This window comes from Platalea leucorodia (assembly GCF_965183815.1).
Source record: "Platalea leucorodia genome assembly, chromosome: 1".
NCBI classification, from domain to species: Eukaryota; Metazoa; Chordata; class Aves; order Pelecaniformes; family Threskiornithidae; genus Platalea; species Platalea leucorodia.
The window spans coordinates 130,717,084-130,739,103 of record NC_138823.1 but is presented as its reverse complement, the minus strand read 5'-3'; the positions used below and the strand labels follow the sequence as shown (position 1 = coordinate 130,739,103).

The following is a 22,020-nucleotide window of genomic DNA, read 5'->3' as shown; positions in this document are numbered from 1 at the left end:
GTAAGCTGGACACTGAAATAGGAAAGAGGAAAACTATAAAAAGAAAGAAGAGAAGAAGAACTAGCTCAGACTTAGACAGGAAATTTGAATAAGATTTGTAAATATCACAGAAAATTAGTTTTTAACACTTTGTATTCTTCATGGGAGGCCATATCAGAATGTGTTTTAAAACAGAAGCAAAACCACTTATAAACAGGATTCCGAGACACAACTGCCTGTGCACTTTGATGATCCAGAAGACCTCATTCACTCCGGTGCAGAATATAAGGCACAATCCAAGGTACAAAAGGATTAAGGACAGACCAATGCAAGAGTGGCTAAGGGTGGGGTGCAGCAAAGTCAGAGGAGGGAGGAGAACAGACTGGAGGAAAAATAAAACAAATGATTGCAAAATATTAACGCAAGTTCCCAACTCTCCTAGTGAATTATAGGAAGAGACAGTTCCGTTATAAGCACCTGCAGCCAACAAAATCAAACCAAAACCCTGTTCTCATCCGGGAGGTAAATAGGGTCAAGGTAATCCAAGTCTCACTCTAGCCCTCTAACACTGGGGGCAAGATTTACCCTTAACATGACCTACGAGTCACTAGAAAACCCTCTTTTGGCCTTCAGATACTAGCGTTCATGTGAAAGAAGTGACATGAATTGAGGAGGGGCAGAGCTGGAGTTTATATAAAAACTTGGTTATAACCACACACAGTTTTAAATTATCCTTGCAAGCACTTTAATCTTTTATCTTGCAGGCAAACCTCTCTAGAATCAAACGAGGGGGGCGGGGGAAGGAGGGGAGAAACAAACCCCAAGCCAAAAACCACACACCTGTGAATGTATGTGCTGTTTGAGAACAGCGTGGTGACCTAGAAACATTGCCCTGCCTCATGATGGAGAAGACCTCAGACAGTCACCATTCACGCTCACGACAGAAGGCAGGAGTGTGTGGGTGTGGGGTGACAAGGAAGGCAGAAGAGAAAATAAATATGCGCTGTCTTCACGGCAGTGTCAGACTCCACAAGGCGGCCTCAGGCCAGACCACAATATGGTTTTGATTCTTAGAAAGAGCAATGACGGCACGTCCGTAGCCTGCGATTTCTGCCATAGCTTCTTGTATGGGCAGTGGTTTCTACAGATGAACTGATTCAAGAATAACTGGCTTCAGTAGGTAACTTAAAATTAACTTAATATCACAGGCACACTCCTTTCCAGCTACCCCGTCACTGGCACTACAGTAGTACTACGCACAGAAAAACAACCACATCACAGACTGTCCCTTGTCTAAGAAAGGCAAATGCAGGATAAGCACACTGAAAGAGTATGAGGATGTGGCAAGTGACACTCATTAAGGGACAAGCTGCTCATCAGCACCCGCTTTGATCCTCAGTGACTTCACAACTTAACACTACTTTCTGAGTGAAAAGCAATCATTTGAGAATTTTTTTAATATATCTCTGTTTTAAGAGCTAGCTAATCTGTTCTTACTAGCAAATGAAATCCTTTACCCCAGCCTCAAAGACTCCATTTAGTTCAATTCTTGGAGTTTATGAAGAACAGAGAGGACTCGTGAGGTGTGAAAAATAAAAACAAAACAGAAGAGAGAAAGAAGGTTTGCTAACTGCAGGAAAGAGCATTCCTTCTACAATATCTGTCCAACAACTGCTTACATTTTATTCATCAATTCTTTCTTCTTCCAGTTTCTGTCTTTCTGCAAAGACAACCTGGCAGCACCACATTTTTGTTATTCAATACAAGGTCAAATATAATCCCCGATCACTAAAAAAAAGAGATAAAAGTACTCCTCTAACAGCTAAAACTCTAGTAAGAGAGTCAGACACAGCACCTTGTTACTCATCTAGGGTCTCCATCTCTCCCTCACCTTCCTAGGGCTATTTTGGGCATAGTCTCCTGGTCTGAGCACACACAACGGAAGCGCGATCCCATCACTTCACAGAAAAACAGAGGAAAAGCAGAGGCAGAGAGGCAGTTTCCCTTTGCTGACCTCTAGCTCACAGCCATTTTTGGACTCCTCTGAGAACCCATCACCCCCTTGAAACTGTGCATCGCTGCCTGCAGCGCACCCCTGCCTGCTCTGCCAGCCCCAGCAGCTTCACTGACTACACACAATACTCTGCCAGTCTTCACAGCACTGATATGCTGTATAATTTCTCTCTCGTACTTACCATCTCCTTTAGGGTATGACTTTTTTTAATTTGGTGGGGGGGTTTGGGGGGGTTTTTTGGTTTGGTTTTTTTGTTTGTTTGTTGGTTTGTTTCAAGCCAGGTTCAAGTACTACTAACACACGTCTTACAGCAGCTTCTGGTTATCAATGTCAAAAAGCCAATGAATTATTGCCAAATTCATGGAGCTACAAGTAAGAATGTATGAGAGTCATTAAGTCCTACTGGAGTCAGATGATGTATCGTAAAGTTGTTCAACATTTGCCACATCAAAAGCTCTAACCAGATAAAACTGAGAATAGGAAAATCAAAAAAGAAATTAAAAAATCAACAACAAAGAAATATAAAAATAGCACATTCAAAAGATATCAAGAAATAAATACAGCAACTAATAAAAATAGTAAGTCCTTGGAACACTTGGAGCACTTAATAAACCCTGGATTCAGAAATGGTCTCACAGACACTGCTCTGAAATTAAAGCTCACAGACACAACACGAAACTTAGAAGTTAAAATACTTGGCTGCTGGCATAAGTATTTACGGTTCACCTCACCTGCCCACATACTTGGACCATTTAAGATTTTCTCTTTTACAACCAACTGAGAGGAGATAGTTATCAAAGTCTCAGCAGCACGGTATGTGTAATAGAGAAAAACAATAATAAGAGTACAGTTATTGTAAACATCTGGTTAAAAAAAAAAAAAAAAAGGGCAATCAGAAATAGAAAGTATTTATCTACCCTCTCCAGAGTAAAACCCATTTTGAAATCTGTGATCTTACCTCCTTGAAAGGGAAATTGGACTTCAGTTTCCTACCCAAAACAAAAACAAAGTATCTGTGTAACATATTTACATGTAGACAGAGGAAGTGTAAATATCCTTCATGCATGTATATGTTCGTTTTTCTATATTTATGTATAGGCTTATTTATGAGCTTACATCTCCTGATACGGTCATCGGGATCTTTTCAGCAGTGTGCAATCCATGTGCGACCCAAGCGTGTCAGGGATCATCCAAAGGTTTTGCTTTTGAGAGGTGCCAATTACCTCTTTGTGTCCTAGGTGCACAAATCCTTCCTGCCCACACACACCCCTGGCATCTCACAACCATTCCGGTAAGGAGGAGAAGACCCAGCCCTGCCACCAGCCCAGGACTGGTTCCACTTCCCAGGTTGGTTCTCCTCCTCCGTGGTTTGCTGAGCCATGTAACCCTTGCAGTCACTTCTAAATGGAAAAGACACGTTGCCAAACATTAATGTTTATTATTACAGTCAATCAACTGAACTATAATTCTACCATTGTTATCCATCAACACTTTTCCTGCTTAAGTGCAAGGTATGTTTACTTTATTACTGAGGAGCTCAAATGTTTTCTTTCATAATAAAGTATTCCCTTCCTCCTCCCACCTAAATCAAGGTGAACGCTCATGAATCACACCAAGATCTGGAACATTTTCATTTCTACAGTGACATGGCCAGATGCAGGAAAGCTGAGAATTAGGATTTTCACTAGTTTTAAGATCCGTTGAAAGATTTAGCAAAAAAGGGGAAGGTGGCAGAGCTTTCAAAAAACCAACCAAACAGAAAAAACCTTCCTCACCCCCAAACGCAACACCCAACATCACCACACAGAGTTGGCATTTTATTCTTTTCTCTTTTACAGTATTAATGCCGAAGCAAAAGTTTGAGATCTATTACACCAAATGAAATAGCCATGAAGAAGGGGATCAGATGGCAAAACAAGCAACACAAATCTTCTAAAACCCCAGACCTGTGATCACTGTGTTGACAAAAGTAGTTTAGATCTTATTCCAATCTGCTTTGCAAAGGGCCTTCCTATTTCCCTCACCCCGCTAGACAGAATCTGCACCAGTAATGCTGGTTCACAGTTACATAAAGACAAACACATACAAATTCCACTTCTACACTGTATTTAATAAACAGATTTGTTTCCTCTGTGGTCCATATATGCACAGAAAAGTGGTGGCTATCTCTTACAGGCAATGCTTCATCTGTTCACCTATAGTCAAGCTAAAGCAGTGGGAAATGGCAAAGAAAAATATAGGACTCTAAATCCTCAGTCCAGATCAACTAACTTTAAAGCTGGGTGCAGAGAAGAAATGATGGAAGTCACAAACAACACAGAAATCCCTGTCTAGTGGTAAGGCATTGGTGATTTTTAGAAGTCATCTTTGGTACATTTTAGTTCTTTAGGAACACTGGATATACGCCGAAAAAGAAAACTTAATCCTGACACCTTGTATTCACAGTTAGCTATGGAGCGCAGTGCTGGTAACCCACACTCAGGAAACAAGGAACACTGTTTTCATTTTCCTATATCCAGTTCAAAATAGTACCATTAAGCTGACACCACCACAAGTGTACATCAGCAGGAAAAGACTGTATTTATCTGAAAATCTTTACTCCTCATCAGAAGAACTCTGTATAAGCTGCTTCCTCAAAACTGGAACTGATAAAAATCAGCCAACCACATACATGTGCTCACTCAGCATGAGACCCGCAGATCACAAAACGTGTAGGAACTTGCTCCTTCTCAGCGAATGCCCACAATTGATCCTCAAATTCAAGCCCTGAACAAACATTAAAATACGGCAAGACACTATGCCGTTTATCTAACTCCTTAAACTGTGACCATCACTGCGGTTATTTGAGCACTTCAACACAACTGACAAACGCGCACTTAGCAACATATCTCATTATTACTACATTTTTGTGGCAGGCAAACAACAGACTTTTCTCTGTTCTCCTCTAACCAAGATATCTGCTAAAAGTCTGCATTTCCCCAAGCCAGCCAATGTGTCATTCAAGCCATTCTCATAAGGTCACGTCATCATTATTGGATGTCTTTCATATTACAACACATCCTAAGCAATAGAAACAAAATTATGGCTAAACAAGTTCCTATTATATTAACAAGTCCATCAAATCACTAGAAATGCAATGTTCTCAAATCTGTGCTACAGCACAGAAACAGCTCTGTGCTCTGCCCTGCACCATCTCCAGAAACAGCATCCAAGAAGGGAGGATGGAGCAGCCTCTACACAGGTCTACCTCTCGCTACCACGTCTTCTCTTTCCTTGGGCCGTGAGTAGGAAGAGCTGCCAAACTCGGTTTAAGTCAGTGTAAGTACTACAGGTTTTCCACATACAATTGATCAGCTTTGTTTAACTAAACCATATACATCAATTTTAAAAAGCACTCAGTACCAAAAGGAGACAACGCAAAAGACCATCCGTTTTCAGGGAGTGAAGAGCTCAGCACTTCCTAAATATCAACCCCTCTAGAAAAGTATCTTATGCTGATTATGCAAAAACTAGGATACATGTTGTCTTCCCCCAAATCACCAGTTGTCCCCTCTCAAAGCAAAGAAAACTCAAGAGTGTATCTATGGATATATGACAGTCAAAGTGTTACAAACAGAGCAATATCACAGTTGTGCTTTTCTCTAGGATGCAGAGCCCAGCGATCGCCTATGCAACCAGAGGCACCAAACAGTGCACGTCTCAGTGTCAGCCAGCACGTGATGTTCTGTCAGATACCATACAGGCAAGCTCCTGTTTTGTCGAACTCACATGGATATATGCTCAACTAGAAGTGGCAGTATGTTGTTCTGCCCAGGTAAACTCATACTGCTCAGGACATGATTACTCACTAGTTGTTTTGTTTGTAGGACTCCCTTTCCACATCCTACTGCACAGTCATGACACCATAGCATCAACTAGTAGAGAGCAAGGAGACCAGAGGACTGTGAGACTTCAGCTTCATCTACCTAATGATCAACAACACACTGCACAGCAAGGATACCAACAGAGAAAGCAGATCTCCTTTGCCACGCTGTAAGACAACTTGGGGCTCAAAATATATAACAAAGAGCAGTTCAACTTGGTGCATTGTTTTAAAACGGTGCACAGCCAATTTGCTGTCTCAGATGCTTGTGAGATAGAAGTCTGCCTTGGAAAGGAATCCAAATCAGATTTGTATCTACCCAAATACAAATGTGAAACTTTCTGGTTAACGGTCTTCAGGCTTATGTTCTGCTCTTAGTAAAAAGTCGGCGGGGGGGAGGACACGACACGGACACCAAACCACAAGCCAACAACCTTGCTTTCTTGAGTGCTTGTCATTAGCCCTGCCTACTGGATTCTAAAAACTGCCATCATGCAATATGTGCAATTGCTTAACTCCAGAGGTTCAAAGGTGGGAAGCTGCAATGGGCTCATGGTGAGTAAATTGGTGCGCAAGTCAGGAGAGGAGGTCCATAAAAACAATCTCAAAATTAGCTGCAGACTGCCTGCCAGAGAAGCTATTATTAAGAAGTCTGTTCTACTAAGCCACCTACCCACGACAACAAGGTAGAAAGCAACCAAAAGGTATCCAGAAGGGAAGGCCATTATGATCTTGAAAAGAGATCTGTTCTGCTGTGGAACCACTGCGAGAAGAAAGGGGAAGGCAAAAAAGAAAGAAAGAAAGAAAAAAAAGCAGTTCTGCTACAACAGCAACAAAACAATGTTTGTTTAGGAGAGATGGGCCACCAGCCCACCATTTAACAAATCCAAGGACTCCAAACAGGATGACTTTAAAACCAACCTTAAGAGAAAGTCTACTGTATTCTTGGAAGAACAGGAAGAGGATATGTCATATCTGAGGAGGAGATTGCTTATTTCTTTACCAGGAGTGCTTCAGCATACACAGTCAGTAACTGAGAACCAGCGCTTTGAACCCTGCCCTTTGGACTGAGCATTCAGTTCTCAGCATCCCAGAGCAGCAAAGCCAAGCAAAAAATTTCAAGTCTCAGATATGTAAAGTTCTGCTTCAAAATGAAAATATGGAGGGGAGTTATCTACATCCGGATCATTAGTGCTGCTCTTAAGGAGCATGATCTACATAAAATGAGTTAAAAAATAGCACCATGACAGGTCACCTGCAGAGGAGGGAAATTCAAAACACTAAGAGGAATTGAGACAGCTTGAAAAGGTAGCTGCAATAACCTACAGAAGTGATCCAATATGAGGAGGTGGTTAGTAATAGGAACAAGAGGGGTTTTCAAGATAAATTAGATAAGGACTTTGTGGGCAGTGTACTGAGGATACTTTTGGCATCCATTAAGAGCTCTGAATCTCATCAAGTACATGCCTCAAGCAGACTGCATGAACAACCCCAAACATCCAACCCCAAAGTGAGTCAGGAGAAAGTGGGTGGCCTGTATACTTGCTCCTGAATTAGGGATGTCTCTGACTAGCAAGAAAAAACATGGTTTCTATCCAGGCAGGTAACTCTGCCCGGCTTCTGAGATTCAAAAACCCCAAGCAAGACCTCCTGTTAAAGAGCTCATTAAAAAAAGCAGACTCCTTTGTCTTTCACAAACTCCTTTCCTTCCTTGCTTCAACTTCATATTTCTTCATCTTTACTCCTTGCTATACCCTGCTTCTTTGTTTTCTTTAGAAGGAAGAGAGCGAAAATTAGGAGAAAGACATTGGACATGAGTAAAGAATGGAGCCAATATGTGCAGATCCACATCTCCTCAACCCTGAGACCTGGTGTTTCAGCATTAGGTCTTCAGTTTGAAAGACAAACATCACACACATTGGTGAAGATGAGAAAGGCACCTTCCATATTTATGTGGTTAACGTACTAACACAGGGGCCTAAACAACACAAGTACAGTATATCATGCTATTATGCCTAAGTATGCTGTTCCTAAGCCACACCTTCCCTACAGAACATCAAAAATAAATAAATTAGAACAATCAGCATTCACAAGAAAAGGCTTTGAGATTTTACAGGATGAAGCGGTTCAGTGGTTCCAGGACAGAGGAGCAGCAGCAGCCGTGACAGAAAGGCTCCAATAAACCACTCGTCTGTGGAGCAACGGGAGAAGAGAACAGAACGAACAGTCAGAAGGGTCAGCAGTAGGTGAGCACGGACACCAGCCGGAGATTTTTTTTTTTTTTTTTTTTTTTTTTTAAGAGCAGTAACAGAACAGTAGGGAATTTCTGATTTCCCTAAAAAGCCTAAATCAGGTACTCACCAACTCTACCACAGAATGCACGTGTAATACCTTTCTAGGTGGATACTTACTATGCAAAGAGCAAACCACTTTGAGGCATCCAGAACCAAAGTCTGTGGTCTGTGTGTAGGTGTAGCAGAACACTCTGCTGAACGTAACTGCTTATCAAAAGCTAAACATTGCCAGGGCAGAGTTTCCTCCACAGACAGTAACAGGTAGGTATGGAATTTATAATCCCTTTCCTTCCACCACCAGTGAGGGCTTGACAGATAAGAAGAAAGGTGGCAGGTGATGAGGGGAGTTGAATTTTCCTAGTTTAGGAAGCAAAGCTAGGACAGAACAGAAGAAAGATGTAAAGGTCTGTCTTTGTCCCACAGGTCAACACAGACAAGAAAAAAAGAAATTTTTTAATTCCACCCCTCACTTTGTATGTTGTTTTTTCACTCATGAAAGGATGACTAATCCCACACAACTGTCTTCCCAAAATACAGAGACTAGAAGGTTTTGTTTCTTCTTACCTCTGCAGTTTACTATCTTGTGTGAATTTGCCAAAAACAAACTAAATATGTGGGCTCTTCCTAACCACCTCTCTTCAGTTCTCGCTTCTTATCTGAACCACCTGCATCTCTGCAGCCTTCTGAAAAAAAAACATTTACCTAGCCTTCAATTACAATTAATATTTTAAAATTACACATGCAGAAAGATCAGCGTGAATTATTGTTTCTAATTATCGATATAACAAGGCTAATAGAATACAATGACTGCATAATAAATTTTAAATTATTACACCATGTAAGTTAACAATACTTTCCAGAAAGCTGTATACTCAGTTCCATGCCATGGTTCTAGCCACACAGCACCACTAGAGATTATAAACAAATACTAACACGCCTTCAATATTTATGCACACCTGCTACTACAGAACAAGCAATTGCAAAATTATGTGTTTGGGCTCAATCTTGAATTCATGAGGTACCAAGTCTCTTTAGCAGCCACTTACACCATTGCAGGCAAAACTCCACTCCTTTCCACTATTAAGGGGTTGGGGTTTGGGGGGTGGAGCAAGGGGATTTGGTTTCCAAATGCAAATGCTATGGCTTCCATATACGCAGGGTCAGGGAAGAGACATTCCTTCATCTCCAGAAGTAGTGGTAGTAAGCAATCCTGTGGCTGCCACGCTGAGCTGTTGGCAAGAACAGAAGAAGTCACTACCTGTACACCCACCATGTTTTCAGAGGTCAGTGGAGTAACGTAGAATTAGGGTGATACTGCTACAGGAACTGCACTTTTTATTTAAAAAAGAAAGAAAGGAGAAAAAAAAATGCAGCTATCAATTAACCCAATATACCTCCAGAACATTCATTAAGCTTATAAATTAATGCTCATTTTTATTATATTTGTTTCAATATTTGAAATGCATTTGAGGCCATACATACAGTTCAGCTATAGCAAGAGCAGATACAGGATTTCTCACCCATCTTTTTCATGATGATTTCTAACTCAGAGATATGAAAATTGCTACAGAACTAAAATTCATCAGGTAAAGGCTGTTCAAAGGCAATTTATTTTTTTAATTAAAATCCAACCACTTAATATTAAAATACAAGAATGCAATTGAAAATATCCACAGAAAGTAACAGCAACTAATACCTTTTCCCTATCCCGGGCATCCAATTATTGTCACATACCTGAACAAGCTCTTGATATTTACCCTGGCTCTGGAAGCAGCTTGAGCAAGCCACTAAAACTCCCTGGCACATAGCTATGTTCCAGATCATGGTGTCCAACACAGACTTTATCTCCCCGCTGAATCTGGTCTAAAGAGAGCCCTGGGTCACTGCCCCAAGGTAAATGGCAGCAAAGACGGGGTACTTGCTCTGTTCTGAAGACAGGCTCTTCACAATCTCAAAAAACTTGCCAGCAAGAAAGGGGTTATTCTGGATAGCTGAAACGAGAACAAGAAGTTAGGTACAGGCAGCTAACTCTCTGGATAGCTGCCCTAGGACAGAGACCAAAATCTGGAACCACTGTTAAGCATGGCTGCTGAAGGTAAAGCATGAGGACTGACATAGCTATGGTGTCAGCATTTCCCATCTATAAGAGCATTTACATAGTTCAAGAGTATTTAATCAATTTAAGAGATTTTCTGAGGTGTAAGGAAAATGCAATTATAACCAATGCTAGGACTGTGTGGAAAGAGTCCTATAGCACAGCTTGAAAGTCTCTCTAAAGTATAGCAAGGGCTTACACTGAGCCTGGGAAAAGGAAGACTCACTAGCGTACTCCTGTGGAATGAAAGTGCATAAAAAAACCCCACGTAATATTATCTCCCTGCCCTCCACAACCACACCACTACCTTGCCCCGTGTCTTCCCAGGAGCACGGAGCACTTATAACTACAGTAGAAGACCCCAGATCATCCTAATTCCTCCCTGGAAGGCTGTGCAACCATGGAATTTTAGTTCAAACACCTTTTAGCTTTCCTTTTCCCTCCAAATATCATAGTAGTTCTAAGGAATTTTTAGTGAATTTGTTACTGTCAATGAACCTGTCAACTGCCTGGTCCACCCTGCCACATCCGTGGCACTCTGCGTGTGGATGAATAACCCCCAGCCTGAGAGCGCAAAGCAGCATGCTCCTCAGCCTCTTCCCCTTTCTGTACTGTCGCTGCTGCGGCAATTTTTCACTCCCCTTCCACAAATCCATCTTTTTCACATTAGCATACTCATGATGTGAGTCAGGAAGCTCTTGCTTTATGGGGAAAAGCAGTTATTTGGGGTTTTCCTTAAAGTTCCACTTATTCTTCCCTTCCCTCTACTCTATGCAAAAAAAAATGTTCAGGTAATGAAGACCTGACGCCTCGGTAGGAAGGCTCTGCAGGCATCCCAAGAGCTTAGCAGGATAAACAGGAAGAAAAGCTCCCTGGCCCCAAACTGAAATAGCGGCAAGTATATGAGTGGTTCACTGTTATTTTTTGCATCAAAACTGGGACCTTAACCACTCTCACATCACCCAGTTAACCCAGTACAACCATCAGTGAAGCCTGCGAGGTAGCAGACACTCCTCTCCTCAACAGCAGGTTAGAGAAGTTGCAACAGATTGCTAGAAAAACATGTCAACTTCCAGGGTTTCCCTACAAGTTTTTCACCAAATTTACTTGGATCAGTGTCAGTCCTTTGATCTGAAGACAAAGGAAGCAAGGGTAGACCTCAGTAATTTGGTACGCAGCTTTCACCTGCAAGCAGGCAAGCATCTGAAGTCTACACGAAGCCTTTAAATGAATTCTGAGGTCACTCCCATAACACTAATACACACACACACACACACACTCTGTGATGAAGATACACAGCAGGATTGCATCAAAATAAATGACTGAAATAATGACATAGTGTTGTTTTCTTCACTGAAGGCCACTGTCATCTACCACATAAGGGGCTGAGTTCACATTCATGTACCCATGCCAATCTCGCATAGCAGTGAAATTGGATCTCTTGCATCTTAAATGTACTACCTCCCAGTTCCTGGGTTACAGTTCCACTTGCTTCTATTGGGATAATTCCCAGAATTTAAGATGGTGACTACATTACACGCTGCTGAAGAAATAAGTGATACTTTAAATCTATTTCTCCTTTCCACAGCATACTCAGATATTCAGCAGTTCTATTTTTATTCAATGAATATTTACTATCTGTCAAAATATGTTGGGGAAAAAATGAATTTCTAGAAGGAACAGAAACATTTGCAGCTTACTCAAGTTTGACAAAGCAGTCTTTAGGGGAGAAAAAAAAAAAAAAAGAAAAAGGGGGGGGAAATCTCAGAAGTGTCCAAATATTTCCTAAATTAAAAAAACATTTTGTTGGAGCAGTTTCAGCAATGCCAACATTTCAAAATGAAAGTGCTCAGCATTTCACCAAAAAAAACTCTTAAAAAATAAGATGGCCTCTATTAATATGAAGTGAAATCTTTCTCAAAATCAGAAGAAATGTTTCAAAATTCGTCCACAGCTAAATTTAATCTTTTTGGACATAGAGAACTGACCAGCTTGGCTTCAAAATCCCACTCAATTTTTTCCCTTAAACTGATAAATTTCTTCTTCTATGTCTACTCCATCCTTTGTAACACAAGATAGAACATGAAAAAGCTGTAACTAACACCTGTATTCAAGTCAATTCATTCTTTAATGAATCACAGTATCTAAAATGAAACTGCACAGTAGTAATGTACTCCATCCTGAGCACTCATCAGAGACACAAACAGCACCACGGTGTCACCAGCATCTCTGGTGAAGAAATCCATTCCCCTTGTTTATCATGGCACAAGGTTAAGAAGGGGCCTCCTAAGAATTCAGGGTGAAAAATGTAAATATTAATAGCAAAGAAAAATCATTAAACCGTAAACTGGAATATTTCTTCTATTCTACAGATGAGAATATTGCTCCAGCCTCTCCTAACTAAAGAGAAGTGTAATAAACCATATGTACTCCCCCAAAGCAATTCCAAAAGTCTCAAGATAGAATTAGACACTGAGTAACAGGAATTGGTTGTTTAATTTTAACTGTGAAATTATTCACGGAGACAGTCCGTTAAAACCAAGGACTCTTTTTTTGTTAAACACAGCTGATTTATCAAATCAATTCTCTAATTGCCGCCGTTTCAAATTAACACCAATATCTTTGTCTCTGCCTTTCTTGAAGTGTATATAGCCACTATTTACCTAGCTGTTTATCATCCAAATTTTGAATTACTAGTGCTTACTAGAGACAAATAAAATTAATTCTCAGTGAAACACAGCTTATTCAAGAAAAAGAATTATAAATAAAAATAAATTAAAAAAAAGCAGCATATTCAGGAGCAACATAAAGATTCCACTAGAAGCAGCTGGCCTCAGTACTTATTTCTTTTGCATTAAAGTATTCTGCAGTTTGACACAAAATATTTCTGATTGTTTGTTTGTATTTGCGTTATTTGATATAAGAGCAAGGAATGGTAGGTAATATTGTCTCCAGATTGAACAGATATGTTTCTTCATCTTCTAGCATCACCTCTTTCTCAAATTATTTTTTATTACACAACTCATGGTCTTCTCACATTCCCCAAGAAATGATGAAGTGAAAAAAAGATAATTTAACTGGCAGCCACCTGATTATTTTACAGTTCGTGTAAGGACTGCAGGTTAGCTATGAAAACATCCTCTCACACCGTGAAGAGTAGACATGATAATCGCCACAAATTTCCCCCCCAAAGGCAAGTATGCCCTACACAAGTGAAGTATAACACTAATTCTACAAGTTACCTGATGTTTCCTCAGTTTTTCATTTTCTGGCTTGTATTTGTTGCCGTACAAGAGGAGCAATCCCTGCCCATGGTAGAGACACAGCCCTGCAACGGGTCTCACCCAAAGCCACTCAAGCTGGCAGAGGAAAAAAGGAAAGATCCCTATTGGCTTTACGTGAGGCCTTCAATCTTAAAAAGGAAAAATCCATTTGCTGCGTGTTCACAGATGTTTGTTTTCAGCCCTTTCTTCCTAGAAAATACACCACTCGAGTTTTACACCATTGAAACACTTTATGCCTTAGCCTTGATGTACTTAGTAACCTCAGAACAAGAACACATTTCAGCTCCATACGATTAAGATAACATAGAATTTATTACAAATGTTGCACTTACATTTTATCACAATTTAAATTCAAACCCAAAAAGCAAAGGAAACAAGACTTGGAACTGGAAAATAATCAGAAAACCCGCTCTGCTCAATATTACAAGTGGGGAAAAAAAATGCTGATTAGAACTGTTAGTCAAAAAAGACTGTACCTGACAGAAAAGCCTTCCTGAAATAGAAGAGCCTTCCTCACCACACCAACTTGCAAAGAGAATAACCAACATCTTTGGAACGCACACCCTTCCACATCACTGTGAAATGCATTTTCAATAAATAACAAAAATTACGGCTGTAGAAGTACTGGGCAGAGGATGAACTTAAGATAAATGTAGCCATAGATGTAGAAAGTTACTTTCTATGAACAATAATTAGCACTACTGCTGAGGTAAATACACATAATTGTTCATTTATTTTGCAAGACCACAGGTTCATGTGCATTACTGGCAACTAAGCACGGGTCTGTCCTCCAATTTCCAGACACTGAACCAAGCATCCCATATATCTAGTTGCCACATCACTCTCAGTGTAAAAAGCCTTAGGTTAAGATCTACGACCTCTTCAAAACAGCCAGTCTCAACTCCAAATGTTAAATTAGACATTCAGCAAATGCTAAAAGAGAATTATGCAATGGTAGCCACTTAAACGATGTTCACACTCCTCTGAAGAGCTCAGCTTTACGGGAACAAAATCTTCCATATGGACTTAAGTTTGCTAGGCTTTCCATAAATGCTGGTGTGTAGCCCCTCATCCTCAACTGTAGCAACATCAAAGGGTTGCGTCTTTTCATGCTTGTTCTACACAACAGACTGTGGGCTCCAATATAGAAGCTGTCATCTATGTCATATTGCACTTCATCCAACATGCTGATGGAAGTTTGGGCAACACAGGAGAAGGGAGAGAAGCACACATTTTAGCGATACCAAATGCCATTTTTGCATGTGCTCACAGCCAGCTTGTAATTCAACACCTTTTACTATCAAAGTGAGGACACAGCACAACCGTTATTAGCATTTCTGAGAAAATATTGAAAGGGCCAACTTTAAGCAAGCTGCATGCATTCAGCCAACAGATTAATAAACCACTCGAGCTCTTTGCTGGGGAATCTGGTCCCTTGACAGCCTAATATTAAATAAGAATTGAAGTCACTGAAGGCAGCAGATGTCAAAGTTACCACCAGACACAGAATTTCAGAAGCCTTTTTCCCCCTTCATATGACCTGAACTTACACGTATTTTACATGTAAGATTTTGGTCTGTCTTCTGCAACTATTCTTTTACTGAAGAAGTTTGGTTTTTTTTCTGCTAAACCTATCACTTAGGCAAGCAGCTGCCTCTGCTCCCAATGCAAGTACTGTTCTGTTGCATGACCCATCCTAATATTTGGGAATCGGTCAACTTTGATGAGAAGCATCATAGGTCCCAGTTCTGGCAGCAATACTACACAAATACCTCACTGGAAGCTAGCCAACACTGGGACTTCTTACAAAGTTAAGATGAAATGTTCAGCGACAGTAGATCATCTTAGTTTGTGTAATTACTGTAAAGCAGAATGTGGGGTTTCTTTCCCTTCAAATTCTACTAGCAGTTTCAGTGCAATACAATTAACAAACTCTACTTCCACTAAGGTAAGAGTGTCTTCAGATTTCTCTTTTGTATCTCTTCCATCTCTTCAGGCCCACCACTGTATGTTCAGACACTCGTTTTATTCACATCCATTTCCTCAGTGTTGGATGAGTCTCAGAGAAGCAGGACTGCTCAAATCAGCCACACAGCTGCGTATGGCATGTCCGTACTCATCACGAACTAAGTGAACACATAGTGGCTCATACAAGCAACAACCTCATCTGCACACGTGATTAAAAATATTCTTTGACTATAAATAAAAAGCAAAAATTAAAATAAATAAATTGATGTTGTCAAAATCTGATTAAGAGATTCAGTTTAAATATTGGCTCTTCAGCATCAGAGTCAACTTTGTATTAGCAACTAGCTTTAAGGAGCTACTTGACGCCCCACTGTAAAGGATGCAGTTCAAATACGGGTAGATTGAGGAAGAATCAAATCATGGGGAGGGGGGAAAACACCAAAAAAAACGCAGAAACCAAAGTGTGTGACTCTCTGGACTTCTATGAACAGCTGAAAATGCCCCAGAAGATTACTTACACCAAGTTAAGACTTAAATGTAATTTCAGAAACACTCTGTGGAACCAGAGGTGCTGTTCCTAACATCATAGCTGAAGACACTACCAGGACTGTAGGAATGCAATAAAATTTGCCATGTTGCCACAGCTGAATACTCAGCAGTTCGGGGTTGGGGTGTTTTTTTGGTTTTTTCCCCTTCTCTCTTGACAGTACTCTGGGGAATTGACTGGATTAAGTCCATTCCATTCTACAGCATGAATCTGGCAAATAGCATTAAATTAGGCCTTTTGCTCCCAGACTAGAGACATCAGAAAAGTCAACCAAACTACCTGCAAGGGATCGGAGCAGCCAAAACCAAGAGGCAGGGACACGGCCTAGCAAGGCGGACTAAAAGCCCCCCTTCTCGGCACATTTGCAGAGAAGGTAACAGCACTTCACATTGCTTGGACAACGTGCTGGTAAAAAAAAGCTCACAGAGAAACATTTACTAATCAGCAGTTTTAAATCAACGTCTATTTTCAGCTGTGAGCCACAGAAAATGTGAATACACTGTTTGATAGTATTGCTACAGATTTAAAGAGTTCCTCCTGCAGAACATAGTCTTGTTGCAGGGGACACCAGCAGGGCCTTACGAAAGACCCTGAAGCAGTGCTCCCAAGCTAGCCCAACTCTTCATAAGTCTTCAATACATCAATGCAAAACCCAGAAAGCAGTTGATATGCTGATGGGCACGTAGCACCACCTCAGAGTATTTCATCCAATGGGCGCAACTCTCCCAGGTTATTTGAACTGATACTTTTTCAAGTAACTGGTAATTTATCAGGCAGCCACTAAGATGTAGGAGAAAAAAAACCAAACCACGGTACACTGAATTATTTCATTAACATATGATTATTCATGAGTGTTATGTTATGAGTAAGGAAAGCAACTACAGAATCCCTCAAAACCCAAATATATTCTGTCCCCAGAATGCCACAACAGTGTTTCCTTATACTAAGTTGAGCTTCATCTGCAAGGTTGACCAAAAAAAAGATTCCTTGATAAGCATTTGTTCCCACTTTTTCAGAGATGCAATACAGCTCTGAAAAATGACCAAGTTCTTACCAGCACTCCACTGATGATGTGAACGATTATTAACCCATCCTGTGAAATGTGGCAGTGCAGCAGCACTGCAGCAGCCAGACCGCCAAGAGCCCGTGCCATACACGCCTCCCCACACAGAGCTGTTTGCAGCATCAGGTTTGTTATCTGCGCTGTAATACCGTCTGCCTAGCAATCGCCCACTTCAGTTTAAACTAATAATGGAATGTAACTCAATCAAGTTTTCTTGATTCCTCCAGCACACACAGAATGTCCAAAGCAATGTATTTTTTATATGGCATGTTACGCTTTGCTCTATATGACAAAAACTACAGTCACTTTTTAAAGCAACAAATTTCAGTGCACATTTCTAGGCCTATATCACAGCAAAAATTGGACACTGTTCGCATCAGGCTTACTGAGGAAGTAATTCCATTATAAGCTCCTAATCAGACATTTACTCCTTTATTTCCCAGACGCCTTCGGAAAGGTTAATCATCTTTTGGCTGAGCGCTTATCTGGTGAGTTTTCACAGATTCTCATCCTTCAGCTGCGCCAGGAGCCCCTGACGTGCACCAAACCATAAAGCTGAGCCTCCACGCAAGAGCTTGGATCCATACTCAGTGTCACCGGTGCAACTCCCGACTGATTTTTCCAGAGTAACGTAACGTACCCGCATCTTGTATTCACAAGCAGGTCAACTTTAACCTGCCGTCACGCTGAGGTGAAACATTACAGATGAAGCATGAGCAACCTTACATCATTCTCCGCCAGTTTGTACTCAAACAGCTGCATGTGTGACATCCTATGTGCAAAGTTTCAGTTGTGTCCTGCAAGTCCTGGCAAATGACACGCTCAATTAAATGTACGTGTGTGTTCAATCTGTAATACTTTGAGATAAGAAAAAAGTAATGAATACTGGCTATAGAATTAAATATACAGTTATTAAAAAATTACAGTATTTCAGCATAAAGTTCCCTCTGCGGAGAAGACTCAGAACCGCTGCATCGAGGATTAAACAGCAACACACAGACCACGTGGGCTGGACCGTATCTTTTCTGACACCCTGTGGGCCATGGCACCTAGGGGCTGATAATCCACTTGAGGGACACACAAGATGACTTAAGAACTTTCATTTTGGGGAACTGTTTCCCCTCAGCTTTCCTGGTGTAATGTGATGCAGAGTGTAGGAAAAACTAAGAATCTGAGATTCAAAAACAACCCCAACAATATCACAACAGTAGGCTTGTACCACGTCGAGTCATAAATTAGAGTTTCGTGGTATGTGGTTTTGTTACCTCATACTAGGCATCGTGATAATTATGAGAACCACACCTTTCATCTCGCTGACCTGTAACATTACATTAATGTAACGTTACACTCGCAATTTAAGCTTTGGTGATTTTTTTCCAGGTATTCAGGCCTACCTATTAAAACTTAATAAACTGAAATGCACGCTAGCTTCATTGTTTTGTAGCAGCATGTTGTTTCCTCATACTTCTAATGAAACACGGGAGTCTCCAGTCCTTGGGTACTAAAACTTCTGTGTTTTTCCCTTGATTTTAAAACTCGGTCTGCTTCAAAGAATTAGCTCAATCTTTGCCAGTTTAAGCGCTGTATTTTATTAGCAAACGCAGAAAGCCGAACAGTTTCGGAGGGAAGCAGCCCCGAAGCGGCGGCAGCACACCTGCCGAGGCCCAGGAGCGAAGGTGCGGGGCGGCGGCAGCGCCGTGCCCGGCTGGGGACGGCGCGGGGACCGGATGCTTTGCTGGCGGCCGGGGCGGGCGGCGCGGTGCCGGCCGGCGGACCCTCCGCGCCGGCACGCCTCAGGCCCGGCCGGGCGCGGGCAGGCCGGTCCCGCCGGAGCGGGGAGAGGGAAAGTTGGCGCCCGCGGCCGGCCGGCAGCCGCGCCGCCCCCTCCTCCCCTGGGCGCCGCCCGCGCTGCCGAGGGGCGGCCCCGGCGGCCCCTGCGCACGCTCCCGCCCGCCCGCCGCCCATGAGGCGCCCTCGCCGGGAAGGCACTGACGAGTCATCGCCCCGCCGCCCGCAGGCCCGGCGGCGTCCCCGCCCCCGCGCCCCTGGCGGGACGGGCGGCTGAGGGGAGCGGGGGGCGGCGGCCGAGCGGGCAGCGGCCGCGGCGCGGGGGGAGCCTACAGGTGATGATCCGGCGCGGCGCTGCCCGGCCCGCCCTCCCTCCGCGGCCTGGCCTGGGCTCCCCGGCTAACGGCAGCGCCTCCCAGCGCGGCCGCCTTCGCCGCCCGCCCCCGGGGGCTGAACCGGCGGCACGGGCCGCCGGCCCCGCCGTTGCCGCCGCCTGGCCGCCCGCCCGCCCGCCCGCCGCCGGGCCCTCCCTCCACGCCCACCGCGCTGCCGACCCCGGCCTCCCTCACGCCGTCCCTCCGCCGAGAGGCGCCTCCCGCGCTGCGGCGGCCGGTGCGGCCGGAGCGCGACCCGTCCTCCCCACCACACCTAGCAACAGCGCTGACAGGACGCAGTGGCGGCGGCGGCGGCGGCGGGAGGAGGAGGAGGAGGAGGAGGAAGCGGAATGGCTGCCGCGGCGGCGGCTCCCTCCCTCCCTCCCGGGAGCCCTGACAGCCAGAGCCGGGGCGGAAGCAGCCGGCGGCGTGCTGTGCCCGTCCTCCTCCCTCCTCCACCGCCTCCTCCGGGCTTCTGCGCTCCCTCCTGCCAATGCAAACTAACTCCCCCTCGCCAGGGCCGGCGGGCTGCACGCCTCCCCCGCACCCACCCGTGCCGCCGCGCCGCACGCCGCCTCCCCGAGGAGCCCTCCACGTCGCCCGCAAGACCCCTCCTGCCACTCCTCGCCCGCCGCCGACCTCCCGGCCCCGGCGGCCGCCGCCGCGCCCCGACTCCCGCTGCACCTTGTGCCCCCCCCACCCCGCCCCGCCGCCGCCTCCGCCGCCGCACACGCGGCCCCCGCCGCCCGCCGCCGCGGGGCGCCCCCGCCGCCCGCCCTGCCCGGCGCTGCCCTGCCCCGGCCGCGGCCCCTGCCCCGGCCCCGGCCCCGCGGGGCACTCACCGATGTGGTTGTCCTCGATGTGTTCGATGAGCTCCGCCAGGGTTGGGAAGTGGAGCCCGCAGCCCCCGAACCTGCAGGCGTTGGAGAAGAAGGAGGCGGCGGCGATGCCTGTCATGGTGTTACATCGAGATCCCCCTGCGGTGCCTGCTCTGCCAGGGCCGGCGGCGGCAGGGCGGGGAGAGGCGGGGGCAGGGGGGAACGGGACGGAGAGAGAGAGAGATGGGGAGCGAGAGAGAGAGAGAGGGTGGGGGTGGGGAGGAGGAGGAGGTGGCGGCCGCGGCGGCGGCGGCAGCAGCAGCAGCGTCGGGAGCGGCGGAGGGGAGGGACGGGCTGGGTGGGGGGAGATGAGGCAGCCGCAGCTGGGAGGAGGGACCAGCGCGGCTCTGTAACAGCTGTGCTGCCCCGGCGGCGGCCGCCGGCAGCGGGAGGAGCAGGGCACCCGGGCCGCCCGCCGCCGCCGGGGGACACCCGCGCCTCCTCGCCGCGGGGGCGGCGGAAGCTGCCGTCCGGCACCGAGCGGGGGTGGGGAGGGGAGGAGGGCGCGCCCCGCCGCTAACTTTCCCCCTCAGCCTCTCGCAGGCGGCGGCGGGGCCGGGGGCTGCTGCAGCGGCCGGCGGGGCGAGGGGGGCGGCTCCGGGGGTAGGTGCTGGGGCCGGGGAGGTGGCGCCCGCTCCGGGGGGCTCTCCCGGCCGCCGGGAGTTGGCTCCCAAGGCAGCCGTCACCTCCGCCGCATCGCGGGGGGAAACAGCCAGCCCTGGCTGAGGTAGCTAAACCGAGGGGCGGTCGCTTCTTCCCTGAGGGGAGCCGAGGCCCCCGAGCCCAGCCCTCACCTGCCCGCCGGCGAGCTGGAGGCCCGGGGCACCTGCGCGCCCTGCGGCGGGCCAGGCCTCGGGGGCAGCGGGGTCTCCCCGCCGCCGGGTGGGCTCCGGCCCCCCCCAGCAGCCGGTTACGGCCCGCGGGCCGGATCCTTCCCGCCTTCGCCCGGCGGCCGCCAGCGTGCCCGCTGGGGCGGGGCAGGGGTGCGAGGCTGCGGCCCTGGGGGGAGAGTGAGCAGAAGTCACAGGCACCTCGCTCCCAAACCCTGTTTTGACGTTTTGTCTCCAGAAAGCTATTCAGCAGAGAGGCTGACTGATTAATTGATTTTAATGAAGGTCTCCCTAGGCTCAAATTCGCAGACAGCTTTATTTAAAATTAAAAGGGGAAAAAAAAGTGAGAGATTGCTTGTCAGGAAGGCTCTTCTTCCCCCCCCCCCCCCCTTCTGTTTTATAATCATTTCTCTTTTTTATGTATTTATACGATTCTACAATATTATTAATAATTTTGAGCAAAAGTGTGACTAAAAAAAGCCTCCAAATCTGCCTAAGACTCTCTTAATTGTGCAGACATAAGCGATTACACTGATCCTGCTGATGGGTAACAGTCCCAGGCTGTTCTTATCTCTGTAAAATTAAGCGTGTGCATAAGAATAAGCAGAGTCTTTGCCTGTTTTATTAACTGTATTGCAGGTGGGGATGTTCCTAGCATTGGGGTAGCCAAAGAATAGCAAAGCCTAAAAATGCAGTAGAGTAGCTAGTGAATGGAAAGACAAGTATTTGCCCGTTTCCTTAAAGCATGAAAAATCTTGGAGCTCGTTCCTGGCATCCTGTATATCAGAGAACCTATCGTTGATGGTGACAAAACAAGCTTTATCTTGCTGGTTATTTTAGTCATTTTCTTACACATTCACTTTAATATTTTTCTGATGTTTTGCCTTTGTCCAATTGTGTTTTTCTTCATGTATGAATCCACTCTATTTAGTTTATATCAAAGAAAACAAAGCAAGCACAAACCCTACTTTCCAGAAAAATACCATGTGAAGAAGCCTTCTCTTACTTCAATGCAAAGAGCTAGAGTTTGTGAATAGAGTTTAC

At 45.0% G+C, this 22,020-nt stretch overlaps 1 protein-coding gene across 1 annotated transcript in view; it reads right to left on the bottom strand.

Moving 5' to 3' along the window:
* JAZF1 (JAZF zinc finger 1) overlaps positions 1-20,225 on the bottom strand; it is a gene marked incomplete at both ends in the record, with an annotated part of 198,060 nt that extends 177,835 nt beyond the window's left edge. Inside the window, one exon of the mRNA XM_082316086.1 lies at positions 20,111-20,225. Within this exon, the coding sequence (XP_082172212.1) occupies positions 20,111-20,225 (115 nt within the window). The remainder of the gene's footprint in view (positions 1-20,110) is intronic.
* Between the last annotated feature and the right edge of the window lie 1,795 nt (positions 20,226-22,020).